The sequence below is a fragment of the Sphaeramia orbicularis genome, chromosome 3, assembly GCF_902148855.1.
Source record: "Sphaeramia orbicularis chromosome 3, fSphaOr1.1, whole genome shotgun sequence".
In the NCBI taxonomy this organism is placed as follows: domain Eukaryota; kingdom Metazoa; phylum Chordata; class Actinopteri; order Kurtiformes; family Apogonidae; genus Sphaeramia; species Sphaeramia orbicularis.
The window spans coordinates 43,211,166-43,235,782 of NC_043959.1; the positions used below are offsets into that span (position 1 = coordinate 43,211,166).

The following is a 24,617-nucleotide window of genomic DNA, read 5'->3' on the forward strand; positions in this document are numbered from 1 at the left end:
TCTAGGTGTTTAAAGGTTAAGGCAGTGAAAAATAAACAGTACCACAGTGCTTCAGTTTCAGCTTCACAGTTCGTCATGTCTTTTATGAATTGGGATTGTCTCTCTCAACTCACCACATATTTTTTTAGTAGTAATTTTTATCAATTACTAAAAATTTCAGACGACCCCACATGGGGTCCCGACCCCAGGGTTGAAAAACACTGACCTAAGGAGTCATAAAGAACTATAGTGTTAACTTTAACTCACTGCAAATTTCCCATCATTTAATTTTTTGCTCTTCAGATCTTTTTATTGATGCTGTGTAGACAATAACTTGGAAAGGTTTAAATCAAGCACCAGAAATACATCTGATGAGCGTTAAGTCATTCTAAAGGCTGGACCAAAGAAATTCAGAGTATGAAAGTCCTTCTCTTACATTCTCCAGGCAGTAGATGTTTTCCTTGAATGTCTATAAAAAGGAACAGGTTTGATTCAAAGTGACATGGCTGTCAGTCTTAAAGAATCAGACATAGGAGGAGTTTCATTATTTAAAAAAATGTATTTGTATGTACTTACATACTGGTGTCAAAACAGTATGCACCAAAAATGTCACATTGACTCACAATTACAAAGAAAAACCATCTTCTTTTTCTTCAATTAGTTAAAGTATTGAAAAACTATGTACAGAAAAAAGGGCATGGTGACAAGATAGAATACGAGAAACAGACGCACAGTCACACAGTATGGTTTACATGAGGCTTCTGCAAATAAAGAAAAACAGTCTTAACAGTTACACTGTCTTGGTGCTCTGAACTTTAAATTGTATTTCCACTCAAAAAATAACCGTGATGATCCTCTCCACAGTCCAACATCAGGGTGTTTTCAGAATGTGCTCACAAGGACTTTAAAAAAAAAAACCCACCCAAGGACTGACTCGTCAAAAATTAAACAAATGCTGAGTGGAAATGCTCTCTGCTTAAAACACATATTCTTAAAAAGGTGTTGGGAGTGAAAATCATGGAACAGCTGGGTGGAGTTCATTAGAGCCCTGGAGCAAGGAATGTGGTGGATCAGTCCAGGCTTCCTGCTGCAGCAGTGCAGTCTCTGTGGATGGACACTCAGAGACGCCATTTCCCTCTATTTTACAGAGATGAAAAGTAGACTAGCCCCCAAAACCCTGGCATTTTCTCTTATAAACCATCTGGAAATTTACAGATACCAGTGAAGACAAAACAAAAAGCAGGAATGAAGAGAAAGTTGACGATGGCGATGTTTGGGGTGCTCTGTTACAAGGAAAAAAAAAAAAAAGAAAAAGCTGAATATGACCCTCATTTGTCAGATTATAAGAAGATGGTCATGGGTCAAAAATCAAAATGGCAAACTAGAGCGATTGGACTACACACGCTCCTGCATCCTTAAGTTCCTCCTGTTGGAGGGTGGAATCTGAACCCCACATAAACTGCTCCTGAAGAAATTTGGGGAGCGTTAAACAGAGGGAACCTGAAACAGGTGCTGACACATTCAGTGCAACGCTAGACAAACACACACATTCCCACTGCATCGTGATGTAACTTTAATTTTAGATGAGTGTCTATTCTCATTTGTAATGAGAGAAGACACATTTCAGTCCTGTAACTATGCAATGCCAATTTAGCTGCAGTCATTTCTGGTCCATTCAGCAAATTTAAGTGTGCGAAATGGTGCTTACAAAAAAAATGTATAACATTTATGGCACTTTGTTGGGATACATTGACTACAGCATCATTTTGGGCACAACACCCACAGAGTATTGTGCAGTTTCAAGTTGAAAAAGAAACATGTGCACACTTAAAAAACAGAACTGCGGTGAACATGACTGACACATTGAAAAATGTGCACAGCCTAGAGACGTTGGTCACTACATTAGCTTTTCTCAAAGTGAATCTGAACAGATCAACAGCCACATGGGAATTGATTTTAACATAAGAGCGCACTCTCAGCAGAAACGATGAGCCATCTCTGACGTGCATTTAGAAATACACACCAGTCTCTGCTGACTAAAGTTTTCTCCTACATCTTCACTCTAGTAACAAATGATGTACCATTTATCTTCTCCAGAGTTTAAAAAGTAGAACCATGTTCAGCTTCATTTTACAAGGAACAAGGAAAAATTGAAAGGGGTATTGGAGGGAAAAATCCAAAAAATATATATTTACACTCACGATCTTGGTTCAGTGGATCTGAGTATACATATAGAATTTGTGAATTCTCATGTAGGATGAATTTAATGTTTGTGAGGTAAGAATCTAATTTTGAACAGAATGTGTCTCTGGTGTATCTGCGATGGCCTGGGACCAGCTGCTCCTCCTGTGAGTTTTTCCTGCATCCTTAGTCACTCTTTGCCTTTTTGCTGTCGTTTCCATTCTTCTCCATCTCCTTCCCTTCTGCCTCATCTTGGTGCTTCCTCTTCTTTGTGTCGTCTGACTGGCTTTGAGCAGAGTGAGGCCTGAAGGTGATGATGATACAGGTCATGTTGTCGCATCCTGTTCCGTCTCCAGACGTGTCGGGAGCCAAGCAGTGGTCCAGCAGCTGCCACGAGGACACACAGGATTTGAAATTAAAGACGCATGAATGTAGGGGCGTTTTGACATGGCCAAAACCTTCTACCATGGTATGTAGTTCAAAGGCTGCATGAGGATTAATTTCACTTGGAACTTCCAAATAAACAAAAACTACTTTCATAAATGAGACTTTAATTAAAAACAAGACCCAAAACAAAACAGTAAAGCTAATATTCTTTCAATTCAAACCATTATGATTCCCAATTTTAACAGGCAATACATTATCTCGTCATCAAATACCGTGTGAGTGTGTTTGTTGCAGTGATTGAAGCTGATCTGTACTTATTTTGATTCTGCTCAGTTTCTGACTGTATTTAAAGCAGTTGACCAACAACTCTCACATTGCACGTCCTTTTCTCACAAAGCGAAAAACAACTTCATAACCAATAATTTGCAGCGTAATAACATGAAAATGATGGTGCAAACATCCATGAGACACATGGAGCAGCGCAATTTAACTACCACCAAAACAAAGACACTCTGGGACTGTTACTATGCAAAACCACAAATACCTCAGTAGGAAAATATAGTATGTAATAAAATTGAAATTAAATTTAAAAAATGTAATAAAACATGCTCTCATCTCTTAAGTAATCTCATTTGTGTTTCCACCAAAATCAGCTGGGGGGAAAAAAACTTTTCAGATTCCCAGGAATACTTGAGGGGCAGGGCTGTGTAGCCATGAACACTGATTGGTGGAACACATTAGCGGCATTCCACACTTATATTCACCTACAATGTTTAAGCTAGTGTGCGGCTGCAAACTTTTTTTGTTCCATTTCAAAAAAGCTTCAGTTTTTTTTGTGTTTTGATCACTTGGAAAATGGCGCAAAAGAAGAGAAACTACAAGAAGTGAACAGACGACAAGGTCCATTTATCAAATATGCTCAAAAGAAATTCAGTGGGACTTTGAATTGGTGACTCGAAATGACTGAGGCTTATTTAACTACATTTTGTAGAACTTTGAGGAGCAGTGGAAACACAAACCAGACTACCAAGAATCCTTTTACCCAGACAAAGAAATTCCTGGTAATAAAAGTTCTTGGAAATGGGCTTTAACTTTATTAAAAAGGTTAAAAAGCAAAGGGTTGTTGATAATTATTCAGTGATCGACGAACCTTTCATTCCTAAACTACCAATTGTCTACTGGTGAAAAGATTCCTACCATTGTCTGATAAATACCTTCATGTCATCCAACTTTAAATGAATATGGACTTGTCTAAACTAGAATTAACATCTCTGTGTTCTTTAATGTTTAGTTTGGGTACACTTTGTTCTGTTAATAATGGGATATGGATCCGACTGTTGTAATGTGTCAATTATCACTTTGTGTAAAGTGTGTCTGTATCAGCTGTTCTCTCACCTCTTCCACTATGGATGACAGAGGCCTGGTTTTACCGCTCTGGTCTGGTTTGATCCTTTCACTGATGAAGTCCACTACTTCCTGACTGCTCAACACATTCCTGTACACACGTTAAAATGACAGAGGTGAAGGGGAGAAAAGAGGATAAACAAGCAAAATATCAATCTAACAGAACAACCTGCAACTCGGGCATAACTTTAGGTACCACTTCTACTCACCAGATGCCGTCACAGGCAATGACCATGAAGTCGTGTTCCTCATTAAGCGTCAGGACTTTAACGTCTGGCATCGCAGAAATCATCTGCTCCTCTGGAGGCAGAGCCTTGTTCCTCTTGTAGAAGTGGTCACCTGAGAACCAAAGTCCACTTTAAAAGCTCTCTTCTGTCAGATAATAACTGTCCATTTTTACTCTAATATTAGCACTTTAACTGCTAAACATCAAATTGTTATTTTATACAATTCCATGTATTGAAAGTTTCTGTGGGGACATCTTCTCAACGGGTTGCTGCAAAGTATTTATTAAAAAAAGTTGTTGATGTTTCAACTAATGTCAATAAACCAATGGTACCACCCAAAACATTTCAAGTATCTATTATCAGATAAATACCAATAGCTCTGGACAGGTTCAGTCCACCGTTGACTCGACCATCCATGGTCACTTTCCCTCCAGCGTTTTTGATTCGAGCCAGTTCCACCTCATCCTCTGGCTTGTGGTCGTACGACATGTCCACAGCTTTACCTGCAGAACCACAGGAATTTTACTTTTGATACACGATTGCTCCAATGCCCATGTTAATGCATCTTCTCAGAGCCACTCTAAGTTTTTGTCTATAATGTTGATTAACTATTACAGAGAAAATTAATCACATTTGTAACAAGGTTCTCTTCAGCTACAACACAACCTCATCAAATTAAAGGTTTCCTGGTAAAGCTGTACCTCTTTTCATATGATATTGTTTGTAGATTTGTGTATCAGTTAAATCATAATGTCATGATATGAATGTGTGATAAACACATTGCACCCAAAAGACAATAAGACAAATGAATTCATTTGCGCTCAGCACACAAACATTTGAAATATCAAATGAAGTTCCAGCTCTCTGACAGCTACAGTCAAGATTAACTGGTATTAGTTTGGTGCCGAGTGTGAGGTTTAGTTGACGTATTTCACATCAAACCATCACTGCAATAATGATACTGGTACTTTCCCCTCTATCATGCAGTCCTGGTACCAGCATATTTTTGATTTGCAGGTTCACAAAGTGAAACAGCAGGTGAAACATAATACATCACAAACACTGACAGAAAAGAGAACAAGGCTGCGACACAATTTCCATTTTAAGTTTCCAGAATTCCCAGTAGAATTTCACATTATGAAAGAAGGCTATTTGTGTTAATAAAGGGTTTTAGTATCCAGCTGTTTACAAGCATGTTACATTCATTATGGACGCCATTCTGTTGCCAAATAATTGCCAGAAGATTATCTTTGGGGGCTGTAGCTCATACAAATTAATTAACATCAAATCCTGGATGCCATTCCATGCATCCGCTCACTTTTCACTCTTGTTCTGCTTTCAGCTTGCTCTTGTGTGCTCTGCCTCCTCCAAAGACCATGAAAAATACTCTGTGTAATCAGTTTATTTTTTATAAATTCTGTATTGTATATTTTAGAGAACAGAAGAGAGGCAAAAGTCTGGAGACACATGATCCCATTCTTAGTTTTTTCCTATATTTGTCCTGACCTTCAAATTCATAAAATTAATTCCCTTACTTTTCCATGCCGTTTATGAACTCGTATGAGAAAAGGTGGTCATGGATGGCTATTTAATATGAAGCATATGAGGTGCATAGGAAACAAAAAAAGCACTCGGAGAGCACAGACCTCCACCAAGACATATCTGTGCGCCCCCCCCCCCCCCCCCCCCCCCCCCCCCCCCCCCATGAAAATCTGTCCATAACTTTTTGAGCTATCCTGCTAACAAACACGCAAACAAACACGCAAACACACACGCAAACACACAAAGCAAAGCAATCACAATAACTCCTGGCGGAGGTAATGAAAAGGGTATAACATACCACGCTCAGAGACCACACAGCGAGAGTCTCCAGCATTGGCTACGATCAGTTGCTTCCCTCGGATTAGAGCCACAACAGCTGTAGTGCCGCTGTCTGAGCCAGGCTGCAGAAACAAACACGCAGGGTGTGAGATGCTGTGAAAAACTCCAACACATCAAAAGTACAAATGACCTGCACTCTTTCCATGAAACAAGACAAACAATCTAAATCCCTTATGACAGTCCTGCATGGTGTACTTCAAGCTACAACTGGAACTAACAGTTTCAGACACTTTCTTGAAGAGAAAAGAATTTTGGGCTGCCACTACTTCTTCCATTTACATGTCATCACAAATCATTTCATTTGGCGTATGCTTCATCACAGCCATCTGCAGGTTGGCTGAACATTACAAATATGCTCTTCAAACGTCCATTACTTACCTCTCCGTTTCAAATGACAAGCAACATTTTTACAACCCTTAGAAGCAAAGTTACATAAAATCTTCATGCTCCCCAGACTAAAAAAAGCCTTTCAGTATACCTGTGTCATTATACACACCTCCTCCTTGCCGTCCATTCCAGGTAGACACATTTCCTCCTCATCTTCCTCCTCAGAGTCTTCCTCTCCCTCCTCTGTGTCTTCCTCTTCTTCCAACTCACTGCTATCACCTTCTTCATCCTCACTACCGTCCTTGAAAATAGTTATGAGAATGTTTTTTTAAGCACACAGGATTTGACAGACAACAAACATGGGAGACATAATGAAACATCACACACAATGTCATGTTTCACATTCAGGCTTTTTGGCTCCCAGTGTTTTCTTACTAATATACTGACTGAAGGCCAAGCCTTCAGCTCTCTCACCTCCTCATCGCTGCCCTCCTCCTCTTCCCCCTCCTCAGATTCCTCGCTGTCATCAAAAAATCTGGACTTTGAATCTCCAGAAGCTTTAGAAGACAAAGAAGAGCAGGAAGGACCTGCATCTCCTTCTGCCTTACCGGCCTTCTCCTCTCCATTGGAGCTTCCAGACTCCCTGGCTGCTGTGAAGGAGAAATGTGGCCAATATGAGGTGTTGGAAAACACAAAAAATTTATATGTAGATACATCTGAATCTACATCTACCAATAAGGCTCTTCATCTGAATCACTTAAGGTTCATTCCATGTAATTTCATCAAGTGGTCCCCACCTGACCCTCTCAGATTTTTCTGAATTTTTTACATACTTCTAGTACATTATATATGATGGAAAAATCCAAAATTTCAAGGCTTAATTGTAAATAGTTCCAAAGTTATGACCATTTGAAAAAGGTAGGGGGTACCCTAAAATTGCAACCAAAATTAAGACTTGAAATTTTCGGCTATTTTCAGGCTTCTGTAACTTCTGAACGACGAGAGCTAGAGGTCTGAAATTTTCAGAATCATTTCACAGGAATCTATAGTCCTAAGAAATGTGAAAATATTTACTTAAAATTTATAATTGCATGTTACAGAGAATGACAAAGTTGAGATTTTATCCATCACGAACTTCTAAAATGCTACTTTTGGCCACTCATTACACAAAAACTAATCATCATATTCATTAGAAATTGTATGTGCTACATCTTGGGTACTTAGGGAATGGATCTGAAAAAAAAAGCACATAAAATTTCTAATGAATATGATGATTAGTTTTTGTGTAACGGATGGCCAAATGTAGCATTTTAGAAGTTCGCGATGGATAAAATCTCAACTTTGTCATTTTCTGTATAATGCAGTTATAAATTTTAAGTAAATATTTTCACATTTCTTAGGACTATAGATTCCTGTGAAATGATTCTGAAAACTTCAGACCTCTACCTCTTGTTAAGAAGTTATAGAAGCCTGAAAATAGCTGAAAATTTCAAGTCTTAATTTTGGTCACAATTTTAGGGCACCCCCTACCTACTTCAAATGGTCATAACTTTGGAACTATTTACAATTAAGCCTTGAAATTTTGGATTTTCCCATCATATATAATGTTCTATAAGTATGTAAAAATTCAGAAAAATCTGAGAGGGTCAGGTGGGAAATTTTCTTAAAATCTGTTCAATTTAATACAGAATGACCCTTAAGTAAAATGAGAAGTGTACCTTATCAGGTCTTCATACCTGCATCAGTGCTTTCAGCTCCTCCTGTTCTTCGACAGGCTCGCAGCTTGGACCCACACGCAGCTCCTTCACGTTCCTTCACTTTTCCATTACTCTCTTCCTCCTCCATCTCCCCATTCAACCCCTCCTCCTTCCTCTGTCCTTCACCACCATCTTCTCCAGTTGTGTCAGGGTGTGGGCAGGACACCTTCTTAGCGGCCGCACTGAAGAGGAAATGAGAGGAAATAATGAGGGATCAACTAGCTGGTCAAACAACCCTGAACCACATGACTCCACTCATTTTGTTTTACATAATCAAAAATCCGGACTGACCGAGTCCCTGGTTAAGACTGAGGTTTCATGTTAAGATGAATATAACCTTAGCACATGATAAAGAAAGTAACAGAAACTAAAAATAACTGAATACTATTATTATTACTTGGACTGATTTAAGGAACTGATGATAATATAACATTTATTTACCTACACATTCCATGTAATGTTGCAAAAAATATATATGTTTATTTTTTTTTAAATTATATATTATTCATTTCATTTTCCTCATTTTCTCTGTTCAGAATTACATTAGATCAAATTTTTCTTTTGTGTTGTTCTGTTATTGAGACATTGGGGTTTCTGCCTTTTTTCGTTTGAAATGTATGGTGTTAGTGGAAATAAATTACTTTTCAAGAAATCAAAAATAATTTGTAGTAGCCAAATAGTCCCCGTCTAAAGTCAAAACATAAGATTGTTCAAATACCTGATGGCGGCAGCATGTTTGACTGCGTTGCGGTTCTGGCCGTAACGTACCAGCAGCTCCTCAATGGTCATGGTGGCCTCCTCGTGAAGCAGAGCTGCCTCCTCTGTGTCCACTGTAAAGACAGAAAAGGACAAAGGAGAGTGTCAGCCATTCTGAAGAATCCTCCATAATGCTGTTAAGAAGTCCCCTTTTATGACAGCTTGGTCTGTTTACACTCAGCCACACAAAGCTGGCATAATGCTGCTCCAGTGTGCAATGTTACATGAGTTTAGTGATGATGTTGATGTTGTATGAATGGGATAAAAATACAGGCATACCAGTGCTGCTTTCAAAACAGTATTAGTGAGTGATTTTGTCCTCTGCTCAGACAGACAGACAGACACTGTAGTCTCCACAAACTGCAGACATCTTTAAAGGCGAAGACACACCAACTTGGCTGCCGACTGTCACCAGAAAAGGTAGCTCAACTGATCAGTCGGCTCCTGTTTCCCCGACACGGTCAAAAAAGTGTGAACACACCAAACCAACTACCGACTTGAGCGTACGTTCTGTGCTTGCACGAGACGTAAAACTGGAACATCTCTCTAGACCAAAACACAGAGCTCTCTGTCATCAGTCATTGTTGTCAGCAGAGAGTGTTGAATAGTCAAGAAGGTTTGTTGTTGTTGTAACTGTTGAATGGATGGCTAGTAATAAGAAGATAGTGGCGCTGTCAGCTCTCGGGCTTCTTCTTGTGGAAGAAGAAAGATGTCACAGGCGAAAATGGAGGAGAAATCAAACTATGCTAACAATGCCAACAGTGTTCACTTCATGGAATGAAGGAAGTCCATCAGCAACACTGACTGGCACTCATTCAGATATGATATGAGCAGTGAATGACCTGTTATAGAAGACAATAATAGTGTGAAGTACCTTAGCAAAGCTGTATTCACATGTAAACTTCTCGTTCACTGATTCCCTAGTCAAGGGCTATCCCTCCACCAATCAGATTGGTCCAACTGAAGAACTGGATACTGCAGGGGTCGGCAACCCTGGTCCTAGAGAGCCACTATCCTGCATGTTTTAGATGTATCCCTCTCCCAACACACCTGACTCAAATGATAAGCCTATCATCAAGCTCTGCAGAAGCCTGATAATGACCATCAGGTGTGCTGGAAGAGGGAAATGTCTAAAACATGCAGGATAGTGGCTCTCTAGGACTGGGGTTGCTGACCCCTGGGATAATGGCTGATTGCACATGTTGAATCGGCTGAAAAGAATGGCGATGGCATTAATGACGGCTGATCGCACGGAACACACCAAACAGACTCATGTCACCGACCTCGCCAGACTGCCCGACGATGTCCGACCGTCAAAAATCGGGTTGGTGTGTCTTCGCCTTAACAGTAGGTTAAGTAGGTTGACAGTAGGTTGACAGTTTCTTCAGCGTTTTCAAACCCTCCGGTGGTTGGCTACATACATCAAAAGTCACAACTCTTCCCAACTATACAATCTCTTTGTTTCACACAGACAGGTGTTTCTCAAGTCAAGGATGGATAAAGCTACAAGATCAAATTTTGAAGGAAGTGCTGTCCCAATGATCTGGATCATACTTTTCTTTGCATAGAGAAATTTCAAGGAAGCTTGTATAGATTCTCTGTTTGCCATAAATACCTTTAATAAATCCTAAACAAAAGAGTTGACCACTTTGCCAGTACAACATGCTTTTAAATGCAAGTAGGTTATCTCCTTAGGTAAAGCAAGTTTATTCATGGTATATGGCACATTGCATACACAAAGGTAATCCAATATGCTTATACGTATGTAAATGAATCGCACCTTTTCAATGGCAAAACCTGAACACTTTTCCATTCATGGATCATCAGTTGTTTGACCTAGGAAGCACCCAACTTAGAAGGATCAAATTAAAAAGGATGGATCCATTTCTCACAAAGTCAATATTTTCAGTTTAGAGGCCAAATATTAACTATTGACCACTATCAACTTCTGCCGGTACTTCGTGAAATGTTTTATTGGCACCAATTAAAGTCTACTCTTAGTGCAAACACACAAAACCTACATTTTATTAAACCATATTTCAATACAGGATCTAAATATGACATAATAATCCTCTTAACTTTGCAATATGGTATCATTTCCTTACAAGTGACACCAATAACAACAGCGCAACATTAGTATTGATGTCAATGATATACTTACAATCATCCTCCTCTGCCACCTTCTCAGTGGGTGGCTCCTCAGTGGGCCGCCCGGCGATCTGGACCAGCTCCTTGATTACTTCTTCTGTGGTTATTCTACTATCGATAGCCAAGAAGGCATCCTCCAGAGCCTGGCAACAACATGGTCAAAGATTTTCTTGTTCAAGTCAATCAGAAGAAGAAGCAGGTGAAACAAGCCTTACAGACAGAAGAAGTTTGAGTTGCATGTCTGTTTCAGAAGAATTTGAAACATTTGACACACTTTAACTGAAAAGAATAAAAGATAATCATGTAATTGCATAATCAAATTTTACCTAATATCCAATTGTGCCAAGCACTTTTGATAAAGAAGATTTCTGCAGGGAAAGGGATTGGGGGAGGAAAAAAAAAAGGCATGTCGTGGTTATTTTGGCTTCTCACCTTTTGTAGTTTCCCATCTTTGTATGTCTTCTGCTCCTTTATGATGTCAGGTAGGTACTTTGAACAATACAAGGCTACCTCTTCACCTAAAGGAAACACAACAAGTTGTATAATTTTCCCTGGAAAGGCCTGTTGTAATCTACATGTGCAAAACAATAAAAACAGAAAAGGGATGGAGTAGTGAGTGGAACATTTCACAAAAATGCCTAGATTGTAATAGAAAAATAATGCGGTGACAAATACATCAACAATTAACTGAATGCTGCTTTTACCTCCATGTCCATCATACACAGCAAACATAGTGGTCTCCTCATCAAACTCTGGGATACAGTTGTGAGCATCCTGCAGAAAAGAAAAAAGATGTTCAACATGACTGACAGTAAAACAAGCAGATACTGGACCCTTAACTTTTTGTAAATAGATATCTATGCAGGTGACAGAAGGTGTCACAGATGACGAAAATGATTATTTTGCTTTTCTCTTTAAATAGGGCTTTATGATGCTATTTCTCCATAGTCAGCATCTGACTAATACTAGATGATTATTGTCTTTGTTGCTGCATGAAGTGTTTTAGTGCGTTAATTTGGGCTCTAAAACTTAGTCATGAAATTAGCAGTAGGATAGCACTTCCCCTGTTCTGAGATATGTTTTTGTCAAAGGTTTCATGGTGGCTGTGAACCGCTCAATCTAATAGCTTCAGTTCCCTGTTGGAAAGAACTGCCTGGCAGCAAGTTAAAGTAGTGAAAACATTTTTAATGTAAAACATAATTGTACTGGTTTTGTTCTTTTTAAGATAGGACATTTATGCTGCTCATCCACATGCCAACTGCAGACTACTATAGTATAACACCTACTATCTCGTATAAAAGATTTTACATTTTTTTCTCCAAACTAACTCCTCAAAGATTTTGACCAAATTAATGATGAACAAATTTTGGCCTAGGGGCTGCCTCCTGAAAACTGCATGTATTGTTCACTAACAAAGCTGTATGTACATCATATACCATTGTACTGTAGTCATTTTCAAATATCCCTTTAACTTTCTTGAAACACAGATTCAATGGATTTTTTTCTTGTCTTAGAAGAGAACCTAATAGTTGAAGCTTCATACTGAACAGCCAAGTCCCATTCAACTGACAAAATTCTGAGTAAGGGACAGTCCTACTAAACATTACCATGAACATATATGTCACTTGGCTAAATGATCCACACCTACAATTAGGAAATAACTTTATGAACTGTGCAGCATCTTGTGAAGACACAGAGCACAGTCAACAGCTACCCGTTTCATATTCTTGAAAGATGTGGTAAAGTGAAGATATTATGGCTTGCTGTGAGTGAAAGATGGATTTCCTAAACCAATGCTGCTCACTGTCTGGAAACAGGGTATTGCAGATAAATCTACCCCTCACTGAACTCTCATCCAAACAAACCTGTTTAACGAAAAATTCCTCAGACTTCCTTAGATCGCCATTTTAAACTTAGGAAACAATTTGTCTTTGCTGTCTGCAGGAAGCTGAGAGTTAACACGATTGTCTTTGATCTGGTCATTCATTTTCCGTCTCACCTCCATGGAAACACGCCATCCTTGCATGGCAGAGAAGCCGTAGCTCATGTTGCTGTTGCCGCCATCGGAGGAGGTCTTGGATGTGTTAGGTTGCGACAGATAAGCCCCCATGGTTGTTGGTTACTATGGCTTTAAACCTGGTGAGAAGAAATCACAGACAAAATGCCATATTTTAGTTTTGCATAAAATAACATGTATGCCACACTTAAACTGCGTTAACCAGGTTGGATAGTTACGGTTGTTAGCTAGCTAATGTTAGCAACACAACAACAAAAAGTGAACGCATCGGCTAGCTAACATCAGCATGCTAACAGGAGCAAACCCGGCTAAACTTCCATTGTAACCTATACACCGCCATGAGCGGCTGCGCAGTTGGACAAAGATCAAACACACAACACCGACGGCAACTTTACCTGTCTGACAGAGCAGGATGAACTTATAAACGGGTACGAAGGAGAGGAATTCACATAGGACTTATTGCACGTGTGGAAGCAAAAGCCGCTATCAACACAGACAAACTGGAGAGAAGAGAAGCCGTGGAGGAAGTGGGCACACGGCGCATGTCCCTTTCCTTCGAACAAGGGGGCGTGTCCGGCTGGTACGTCACTAGTCACGTTACATACTGCTAGGTAACGGAATTCCACAGTTTCAGGGGTTAAAATCATAGCTGGATAAAACACCTTATCCAACTCTACATTTATTTTAAAAATAAAAATAAGGCACCTTCATGCCATATTATTCTATGTTGTTATTTATTTAATTTCATTTTATTCTTTATATATACCGAACATTGTGCATTTTGTATCTTATCTTATCTTATCTTATCTTATCTTATTCAAATGAAAGAATCTGAAGATCTCATTTAATAGCAATCTTAGTGGGGGGTTTTTAACCACTATATTTCTATGAAGAAAATTTATAGGGAATAAATTGCAACTTTATTCTTGTAATATATTGTAATAATAATATCTTGCAATATTTCTTTGGGAATGACAAATTTGGACAGGATTAGGAACAAGCCCATCACAGGGATAGCTCAAGCTGGACGTTTTGGAGACAAAGTGAGTGAGGACAGATTGAAATGATTTGGACATTTAATGAGGAGGGATGGTGAATAAATTGGTAGAAGGATGATGAAGATGGAGGTACCAGGTAGGAGGCAAAGAGGAAGAACAAAGGGATGCATGGATGTGTTGAAGGAGGACATGCAGGTAGAACATGCAGGGGACAGAGTCAGACGGAAGCAGATAATTTGCTGTGTGGTGAACCCTAAAGGGAGCAGTAAATAGTAGTAGTAGTAGTAGATGTAGTGGTAGTAGATGTAGTGGTCGTAGTAGATGTTGTAGTAGTAGATGTAGTAGTACTAGTAGTAGATGTAGTAGTCGTAGAAGATGTAGTAGTCGTAGTAGATGTAGTCGTAGTAGTAGTAGTATAGTAGTAGTGGTAGTAGTAGTAGATGTAGTACTAGATGTAGTAGTAGATGTAGTGGTAGATATAGTAGTAGTAGTAGTCGTAGTAGTAGATGTAGTAGTACTGGTAGTAGATGTAGTAGTAGAAGATGTAGTAGCCGTAGTAGATATAGTAGTAGTAGATGTAGTAGTAGTAGTAGTAGTAGTAGTATAGTAGTAGTGGTAGTAGTAGTAGTAGTAGATGTAGTAGTACAAGTAGTAGATGTAGTAGTAGTAGTAGATGTAGTAGTACTGGTAGTAGATGTAGTAGTAGAAGATGTAGTAGCCGTAGTAGATGTAGTAGTAGTAGTAGTAGTATAGTAGTAGTGGTAGTAGTACTAGATGTAGTACTAGATGTAGTAGTAGATGTAGTGGTAGATATAGTAGTAGTAGTAGTAGTAGTAGTAGTAGTAGATGTAGTAGTACTGGTAGTAGATGTAGTAGTAGAAGATGTAGTAGCCGTAGTAGATGTAGTAGTAGTAGATGTAGTAGTAGTAGTAGTAGTAGTAGTAGTAGTAGTAGTATAGTAGTAGTGGTAGTAGTAGTAGTAGATGTAGTAGTACAAGTAGTAGATGTAGTAGTAGAAGATGTAGTAGCCGTAGTAGATGTAGTAGTAGTAGATGTAGTAGTAGTAGTAGTAGTAGTAGTAGTAGTAGTAGATGTAGTAGTACTGGTAGTAGATGTAGTAGTAGAAGATGTAGTAGCCGTAGTAGATGTAGTAGTAGTAGTAATAGTATAGTAGTAGTGGTAGTAGTAGTAGTAGTAGTAGTAGATGTAGTAGTAGATGTAGTAGTAGTAGTAGTAGTAGAAGTAGTAGTAGTAGTAGATGTAGTAGTTCTAGTAGTAGTAGTAGTAGTAGTAGTAGTAGTAGTAGATGTAGTACTTCTAGTAGTAGTAGTAGTAGTAGTAGTACCCAGCCAGCATGTCCATGTGGGCCCCAGAAGGGTTCCGTTTGGGCCGCATATAAGGGTCCCATGTGGGTTTGTCCGCAGTTTCCATGGTGACCCCACATGTGTTTGCCCATATCAGAATCAGACATCTGAATATATCATATTATTTATTCTTCACACTATTTATCCCACAATATTTATCTTTCATGTCATTTGCACTACTTCTCATATTCTTTGCACTACTTAAATTTTGCTTTACAAATATCTTACTTTACAATACTTTTTTTTTTTTTTTTTTTAATGTAAATAACTGTGCCTTTTACTGATATTTGTTGTTGTTTTACTAATATTTTTCATCTGTCTGTAAATTCTTACACTGAACCGGAGAGCTTTGCCTCAGTTTCATTGTACTTGATAAAATGACAATAAAGAGATTCTGATATGGGCAAACACATGTGGGGTCACCATGGAAACTGCGGACCAACCCACATGGGACCCTTATACGCAGCCCAAACGGAACCCTTCTGGGGCCCACATGGACATACTGGCTGGGTAGTAATAGTAGATGTAATATTTTTATTTGATTTCGAACGATTTTTTTTTTCGTAATAACAACGTTATTCTGGAAATGTAACACATTATGTTCCCCTTTCTCGGTTTACTGTTAGGTACACTCCACTCCGGCAGGTGGCGATGTTGCACCTTCTCTTTATTTGCAAACGTCGGAACAAAACAAGCGGAAACACGGAAGACAAATATCAGATTGAACATGGAGCGGGAAACTCGGGAACAGTCGGAGATGGATGTCCGCGGAGAGGCTCCAGAGGACGGGGACACTTACTCTCCGTCCAAATTAAAAATGTACGACGCGCAGTTTTTCGGCTTCACCCCACAGACCTGTGTGCTTCGGGCTTGTAACGCTTTCCAGGATTGTCTGTACGATATTTTACCCGTCGTAGAAAAGGTGTGTGTGAGGCAGCTGAGCAAGGGCGAGTCGGCCGAGGAGGAGGAGCTGCTCCGGGCCGGGGCCAGGGAGTGCAGCCGAAAACTGCAGCAGTTCCTGGAGGAGCGGTTCAAGCAGCTGTTTGAGCGAATGGAGCCGCTACTGGTGGACCGATGCCTGTCACTGCCGGCAAATGTCCTGCTGCCGGAGGACCAGTCTCACAACAAGTATCCTCAGGACATACAGGTGGAGTCCTGGCACACAGTCTGGTCTGACTGCTACTACTGAACAGACTAATTCACTGGTCTATGGACTGCATTGATGACAAATTTACAGGGTGGGGAAGCAAAATTTACAATATTTTGAGGCAGGGATTGAAAGACAGTGTATGACCAATTAGTTTATTGAAAGTCATGAGAATTTATTTGGTTATGACATCAATACATGTTTGGTTTCAAAACAATTGACGTAGTGCCTGCTGAGAAAAAACAACTAAATGTTCATTGTAAATTTTGCTTCCCCACCCTGTATGTTGTTTTAGCTACACCATATTTATTTATTTATTTAATAGGGACAGTGCATATTAATGAACATCTACAACAATTGCAGCTGTAAATATGCCAGATTGTAGCAGCAGTGCTAATTTCCATCTGTAGTCCCTAAATTAAATTATTTAACACTTACACCTTTCAAAATAGTCGTAGGTTTCCACAGTTGCAGAAGTGTTAATTTCATTTTAAGTACATACAAAAAATGTACTTAGTGTGAAATGTGTTAGTAGTTCTTCAGTCAGTTATGTCATTTTACTGCTGCATTAATGTGCGTCCTGAATGTCACTGTGCTAAATGTTTATGCTTGTGTTCATTTGACCTGCTTTATATACTTTTGAGCTGTTCTATCTGCAGCAATTGTTCGTTTTCCACAAGATCATCCTATGTTTGAACTGTCACTGTCGTTCGAACCACGTCATTTGTCCTATAATAGCCCCCTTTTTTTTTTAGCTTTGTGATATGACATTTTGACTTATCTCAGTTTTGTCTTTTTTCTCTATTCTGTTCAGGAGGTGTTCAAGCTGGAGTCTTCCATTGCAGATCTCCAAACAGCCTACGAAGCAGAGATCTGTGCCAAGCAGGCTTTACTTGCTGAGTTGGAGGAGCAGAAAGAGGCACAGAAGCAGTTGGAAGAGATACTAGCATGGATCAGAGAGTTACAGGGAGCCTGGGTTAAAGAGGGTAATGGCAGCTTCCATGAAAGCTTCCGACTGGTGATGGAGTCAGTACAGAAACTACAGAAGAACACCAGAGAAGTCTGCAAAAAAACACCCCATTAAACAGACATAAATCTGTGAAACTGTTTTCAACAGGCAATCCTTGTTTTCTATTTTTACTCTTTCTGCAAGAGATCAGAGAATTTAGAAGACTAGCAGCACCATGTGACATTTAGGGAAAAGATGATCAATGTCATGGACCTCATCACTTTATTCACTTCAATTTCAGACCAAGTTTTAGGAGAAAATAAAACACCAGTGAATTAATGTTGCATAGTGTGTAAATATTTTGAACCCTGCTTGTCTTGATCAGAACTAATGGAAATGACTCTTGAAGGCACAAGTGTCATCACTTAAGAAGACAAAACAACCTGTGTCAGATGCTTTGTGGCTTTATGAATGTTATCTATATTGCAGTGACATTTTACTCAATCTTATCTTAGCTACATCAGCTTAAATTAGTCATGTTTATCTTTCCACAATAGCAAATATTAGATAAAGGAAATATTTTAATGTCATTTTCGTTAAATTATTTCATGAATCAGGCTTTATGAATGTTATCTATATTGCAGTGACATTTTACTCAATCTTAGCCTAGCTACATCAGCTTAAATTAGTCATGTTTATCTTTCTACAATAGCAAATATTAGATAAAGGAAGTATTTTAGTGTCGTTTTCATTAAATTATTTCATGAATCATTAAGTTTTTGGGTTTGTCTTTGGCGTGTCTTCCTCCTCAGCTTGTGTTACTTGCATGGCACTCCATCTTACAGTCTTATTTAGCAACTGCACAGACATTGCACAGCCACTGTACAAATCTGTCATCGTGATGCAGCCATTGCATATGATATGGGTGCAAGCGCAGCCTTAGATCTCATGAAAGAGGAAGAGTTTGGAGGAAAAGGAATGAAATATAATACTCATAAGCATAAATCAGTGTATAATCACCTGAAAATAAGAATTGTGTTTGTTACCTTGTTACAGAATCCACCATGATGCACTGTCATGCTTTTACAGTGGCTCAGAACAGACTTCCTTTTTACCTCTGCCAGGAGGTATTGTCACCGCTTTGCTTTGTGTTTGCGTGCGTGCGTGTTTGTTAGCAAGATAACGCAAAAAGTTATGGACGGATTTTCATGAAATTTTCAGGAAATGCTGGTACTGGCACAAGGAAGAAATGATTAAATTTTGGTGGTAATGGTGGAGGGGGGCCACAGGGGCCCACTGATCTGCCTTGGCGGAGGTCTGTGCTCTCCGAGTGCTTTTCTTCTTTTTATTATTTATTTATTTATTTTTTCCTTCTCCCGTGCTTTGAGCTCAAATTTGACCCCCTAAACATTTATGACAACTCACCAAATTTTGCCCAAAATTCAGAAGTGTGAAAAATTTAATTTACATACAGGTTTCGAAGATGTCTGTAAAGAAATGCTGTGACAGCGCCCCCTTGAAAAGTGGAAATACATTACACCAATGGGACCACATCCAACATAAAGTTTGTTGTAGAGCCATGAAAATTGGTACGGAGATTCATCGTCAGGAGACAAACACAAAATATTATGGCCATGCCCCTAAACCAACCCTTAGTTGGCCATATTGGATTGAAATTTCCAAAATGCTGAGTCAGCGTTTTCACTGACGTATTGTAACTATCTCCTCCTTGGCCGTTTGGCCAAATGAGCTCACACTTGGTGTACAGTATCTAGAGAAGTGGGGCATGACAAATTAGCCAAATTTTTGGGATCAGTGTCACCGTTTTTGTGCGACAAGTTTGCAAACTTTGCGAAGTTTTTACAAAAATTTACAAAAGCTTCAGCTCGGACATACGAACACGAATTTAGCTCAAATTTGACTCAGATTTCTATCTCCCAGGCCTACATCCATTTATTGGAAGAAATTTTAATTTCACACTATAGTGCCCCCTACAAAGTTACCTTTACCAAAATTGCTTCAGCTCAGACATATGAACATCAATTTGGCTCAAATTTGACTCAGACGTCAAACTCCCAGGCCTACACCCATTCATCTGAAAAATTTGAAATTTGGCTATATAGCGCCCCCTACAAATTTAATTTTACTAAAATTGGGTCAGTTTGGACATACAGTCACCTATTTGGATCAAATTTGAATCAGTTGCCAATCTCCCAGGCCTATACCCATTCATCAGAAGACATTAAAATTTGCTGCTAGAGCGCCACCTGCTGAACGATGGACATACTTGTACTGGACGTGCCCGTGGCGAGGGCCTTTCAATGCCGCTTGTGGCTTTAATGCTCTTTCTGTCTGCTGGTTCAGACACGTTCAGCCAGTTCATCTTCATAGTCTTCTGCAAGAAAAGCAGACAAAAAGACAGTCTCAAACTGGGTCCAAGTAGTGACATCTAATCTAGCGATTTCCCACCAGTCACAAGCGGTGCCTTGGAGGACAGTTCTGAAAGTTGCCAGAATATCAGAATCAATCAAAGGATGTAGAGCAAGAAAGTCATGGCACTTTGACAAATAATTAAGAGGGTCAGGATCATCATTAGGTCCTCCATACGTTGGGAAGGTTATCTTAATATGATCACTTTTCATAATTGGGGGGTTTGTAGACAGAAGTGGGCATGATTTATCAGAATACTCTCTATAACTTGAAGAGGATGGAGTAGATTTGACTTCAGCCTTGAAAGATTCTAGTCTTCCTTCCAGACCAGAAGATTTCCTCTCAAGACGCGTTAACTGTTCTTTATTTTCAATCTCCACTTTCTTCATGTTAGTAGCCAGCTTGGTTAGCTCAGCACTAGTTGCTTCAACAGTTTTTGACAACTTGGAAATGCATTCTTGAGAATGTGTGTGAAAAGTTTTGAGCTCCTGTTGGATCTCCACTTGAAGCTTCTCCACCATAAAGCGAACTTCTGACAGCAGGGATGCTTCAGAGTTTTTTATTTCCTTTTCTACGATCAGTTTGATTGTCTTTACAAGATTCTCCATTTCAGTTCTCGGACCTTCTTTATGTGATGTAATCATAGTGCAGAGTTGTTGATGATTTGAACTTATTTGATCCACAAAATCCTTAAGATGTTCCTTTGAAGAATTCTGACTTTCTTTTAAGTATGTTGTTGGCTCCTTAATAGCCACATTTTGCTCCTTCATTTCCATGTGCATTCTGTCCCAACCTGTCTGGGTTTGTTCTGCGAGTTGATTCAATTCCCGAGCAGGTGTTGGTATTGCACGTGGAAGTTCATCAGGAGAGGGAGGTGCTGGGTAAGAAGAGGAAGCTGTAAGGTTTAAAACTCCACCTCCTGGAGCAGATGAATAAGACACGGCCTCAGTTTCCCAAGCAAGAGATTGATCAAGAGGATGTAAATTGTCCAAGGGGGGAAAGGATTGGAGAGGGACTCTGGCATCAGGTGTTCCAGCTAGCGGTTGACTGGGGGTTGGAAAATAAGTCTGTAAGTGTGCACTAAATCCAGTGGGTGCACCATGTGCAGCTGGTGGAGGGGTTTGAACATCAGGAGGTTCTATGTCAAGAGAAAGACTTGGTGACACTGTAGAAGACTGTTTAGCCATACTGTAAGGTGTGGGGGTTATGGGTGAAGTATGAATTATGAAACAGAGTAAAACACTTAAGGGTCACTCATCACATTAAAAAAAAAAAGTCAGTATCAGTTCAAATCAGCATTCAACACGTTAAAACACAAAAATCCACAAAACAGACCAAGAAAATGGATATACAGGTGAAATAAATTAGAATGTATACTTTAACTTAATATTACTGAGGTTTTATTGCTCAGGGCTATAACAGCTACTTCCATCCAAAGATATTAAGCCAGGGGTGTCCAAACTTTTTTTCAAGAGGGCCAGATCTGATAATGTGGACATTGCCAGGGGCCAGTGGTCCCTTTGGACATTTTTTAAACCGTAAAAATTACATATAAATGCGCTGTTCTACAACAATTTTATTTTCATTGTCACAATATCATTTTTTTAAATGGCAATGTAACCAAATCTAAGCCACTCAGGTGTGAACAAATTTAAAAAAAAAAAAAAAAAAAAAAAAAACATTTCTGCCTTCCTTTCACATCTGGAGTCAGATAACATAGAACAAACTGTATGGAGTATCTTAAACTTCCAAGTTGATAAAAAATCTTAACCCCACATTCATTTTAAACATGACTTATATAAGTAATCATTACTCATATATTACTCAGTAATGCAAAGTCTGTTAACATTTCAGATGAAAACATATGACTCTTACTCTTGTCTTTCACAAAATCATTCAGAAAGTAATATTTTGTGTCACATCTACAAGTACATAACACCAGCAGTTAGAGGCAACTAACCTGGCAACTTGGTAGCTTGCCTTGGTGGTGAATTCATTGAACTCCCAGGTTCACATGAAGAGTCACTGTTGTGAGTTTAAAGCAGCTTGAATTTGCTTCACTTTTTCGGAACGCTCACTCCCTGCTAGCTTGTTGTATGTGTTAGCTTGTTTTGTCTGCTAGTGTGTCTTTACATTGAATTTCTTAAACAAGGCAACAGTCTCTTGACAAATTAGGCAAATACAATCGCCTCGATTTTCAGTGAAAAAAAAAAAATTGTAATTCCCATCTCTCCTGGAAGCGGCGGCCCTCACTGTCAACTTCCATTTTTTTATTTACAGGCGCCATGGTTAGAAATTAGTGAGAAGGGTTCACGGCAAAGTCACAGAGCCAGATAGAGTTAGAGTGGTGCTGCCACCATGAGGCGAAAGGAGAAACTGCATTTTGAACCTTTTGTGATTCATGTACTCAGTTCAACAGTCCAAGCGGGCCATAAATAATACATTCTAAAACCCAAGCTGTGGGCCGTCTAAAATCTGACCGCGGGCCATGATTGGCCCCCGGGCCGGACTTTGGACATGCCTGTATTAAGCAATACACAACACATTCAGAGAAGCATATGCTGTGGGAGGGGACTGGGACTCCACATAAGACAAACCACCACTCAGTTTTATATATGAACAGACTGAAGACTCCAGCTCCACACCCTTCTGTCTCCTGTGTAGTAAGTGTTTTCTCATTATGCGGTTGAGTATTTTACAGACTTAGATTTTCTATTTGGAGGAATTCCACATTCAAAAATCCATGCAAATTACTAATTATTAAAATTATGTAAATGAGTAAAACTTGTTTTTTTGTGTACTGTTAAAGCTGCAGTATGTAGGATTGTGGCCAAAACTGGTACTGCAATTACATTCAAAATACTGTAGAACGTGGTATCCTCTCCTCCTCCGCCCAGGCTAGGGGTTGCCAGATCCCGCATGAGCCTCCACTACTAGCGTTTCCTCTAATCCAGGGGTGTCCAAACTTTTTTTCAAGAGGGCCGGATCTGATAATGTGGACATTGCCAGGGGCCAGCGGTCCCTTCAGACATTTTTTAAACAGTAAAAATTACATATAAATGCGCTGTTCTACAACAATTTTATTTTCATTGTCACAATATCATTTTTTTAAAATGGCAATGTAACCAAATCTAAGCCACTCAGGTGTGAACAAATTAAAAAAACAAAACAAAACAGTTCTGCCTTCCTTTCACATCTGGAGTCAGATAACATCTCAAGAGTCACTGTTGTGAGTTTAAAGCAGCTTGAATTTGCTTCACTTTTTCGGAACGCTCACTCCCTGCTAGCTTGTTGTATGTGTTAGCTTGTTTTGTCTGCTAGTGTGTCTTTACATTGAATTCCTTAAACAAGACAACAGTCTCTTGACAAATTAGGCAAACACAATCACCTCGATTTTCAGTGAAAAAAATTGTAATTCCCATCTCTCCTGGAAGCGGCGGCCCTCACTGTCAACTTTCGTTTTTTTATTTACAGGCGCCATGGTTAGAAATTAGCGAAAAAGGTTCACGGCAAAGTCACAGAGCCAGATAGAGTTAGTGCTGCTGCCACCATGAGGTGAAAGGAGAAACTGCAGTTTGAACCTTTTATGATTCATGTATTCGGTTCAACAGTCCAAACGGGCCATAAATAATATTATATAAAACCCAAGCTGTGGGCCGTATAAAATCTGACCGCGGGCCGTGATTGGCCCCCGGGCCGGACTTTGGACATGCCTGCTCTAATCCTTGCCACCACACCATAAATTTCATACAAAAAAATCATCACCAGACTTACTCTACATAAGTCTAATATATAACAGGCCAGAACAAACGTCCTGCACAGTCAAATGAAAATTTGCGAAGATTCAGGAGCTCTAACCCCCCCCCCCACCACCACCACCGAACCACAGACACCGGACTACTGACACCCCCACCCCCACCACCGAACCACAGACACCGGACTACCGCCCCCCCCCCCGACCGAACCACGGACGCCGAACTACCGAACACCCCCCCCCCCCCCCACTTTCCGGACTACTGATCCCCCATACACACACCGAACCACAGATGCCGAAAAACCAACCGAACCCCCCGACCGGACAACGAGCTACCGAGCCCCCCCCCCCCGACGGGACCACGGACCGAACTTTGTGCAGTAATCTACACCTGGCTTTTCTGCCTCCATCCATAATAATATACATTATATAGACTAAATGTCAACTAAAATTGATGTTTATTTGCAACATAGTATAGCAAACTATTACATGATCAAAAACAAATTAATTTTAGCAAAAAAAATGTCTCTGTTTTGAATGTCTTGGGTTGCCAGAAATATGTGATGTTAAAATGGGGTCACGAACCAAAACATTGTTGGAAAACACTGGAATAAGCCATACTGATAACAACTAAGACCATTTACAAAACTTTAAATAATGGACAAAATACACAGAGAAAGAAAAAAATAAAAATTAAGCAACATTCTCATTAACCTATAGTAATTTTTTCACAGGCACACCGTTTTCCAGCTGCATAATGACAAAAACTCAAAAGCCAAAAGTGATTTTCCATTTAATGTTAATTTGATGACTCAGACCAAGTCAGACACCAGTGGTCAGCCTTCAGTTACACAAATCGTTTTGGATCTGGTCCAGAGCCAGGAACATGGCAGCTGCAGATTAAACCCTGT

The 24,617-nt window shown here is 39.6% G+C and overlaps 2 protein-coding genes across 3 annotated transcripts; one reads left to right on the top strand and one right to left on the bottom strand.

Moving 5' to 3' along the window:
* Positions 1 to 516: 516 nt before the first annotated feature.
* On the bottom strand, positions 517 to 13,612 carry ppm1g (protein phosphatase, Mg2+/Mn2+ dependent, 1G). Of its 2 annotated transcripts, none has more exons than XM_030131220.1 (14): positions 13,460 to 13,612; positions 13,047 to 13,183; positions 11,752 to 11,821; positions 11,480 to 11,565; positions 11,061 to 11,190; positions 8,862 to 8,973; positions 8,123 to 8,325; positions 6,861 to 7,033; positions 6,556 to 6,687; positions 6,019 to 6,121; positions 4,550 to 4,681; positions 4,161 to 4,290; positions 3,943 to 4,042; positions 517 to 2,547 (listed from the first exon to the last, which is right to left on the bottom strand). In XM_030131220.1, the coding sequence occupies exons 2-14, from the start codon at positions 13,155 to 13,157 to the stop codon at positions 2,347 to 2,349; spliced, it is 1,683 nt and encodes a 560-aa protein (XP_029987080.1). In that variant the 5' UTR covers positions 13,158 to 13,183; positions 13,460 to 13,612; the 3' UTR covers positions 517 to 2,346. The 2 variants fall into 2 exon arrangements, with proteins under 2 accessions (XP_029987080.1, XP_029987079.1); XM_030131219.1 differs by having other exon boundaries at positions 6,861 to 7,036.
* A 2,535-nt stretch (positions 13,613 to 16,147) lies between these two features.
* mis12 (MIS12 kinetochore complex component) lies at positions 16,148 to 17,824 on the top strand. Its single transcript, XM_030131238.1, has 2 exons — positions 16,148 to 16,573; positions 17,388 to 17,824. Exons 1-2 carry the CDS (start codon positions 16,154 to 16,156, stop codon positions 17,655 to 17,657), a joined length of 690 nt encoding a protein of 229 aa, XP_029987098.1. The 5' UTR covers positions 16,148 to 16,153; the 3' UTR covers positions 17,658 to 17,824.
* The last annotated feature ends 6,793 nt before the right edge of the window (positions 17,825 to 24,617 follow it).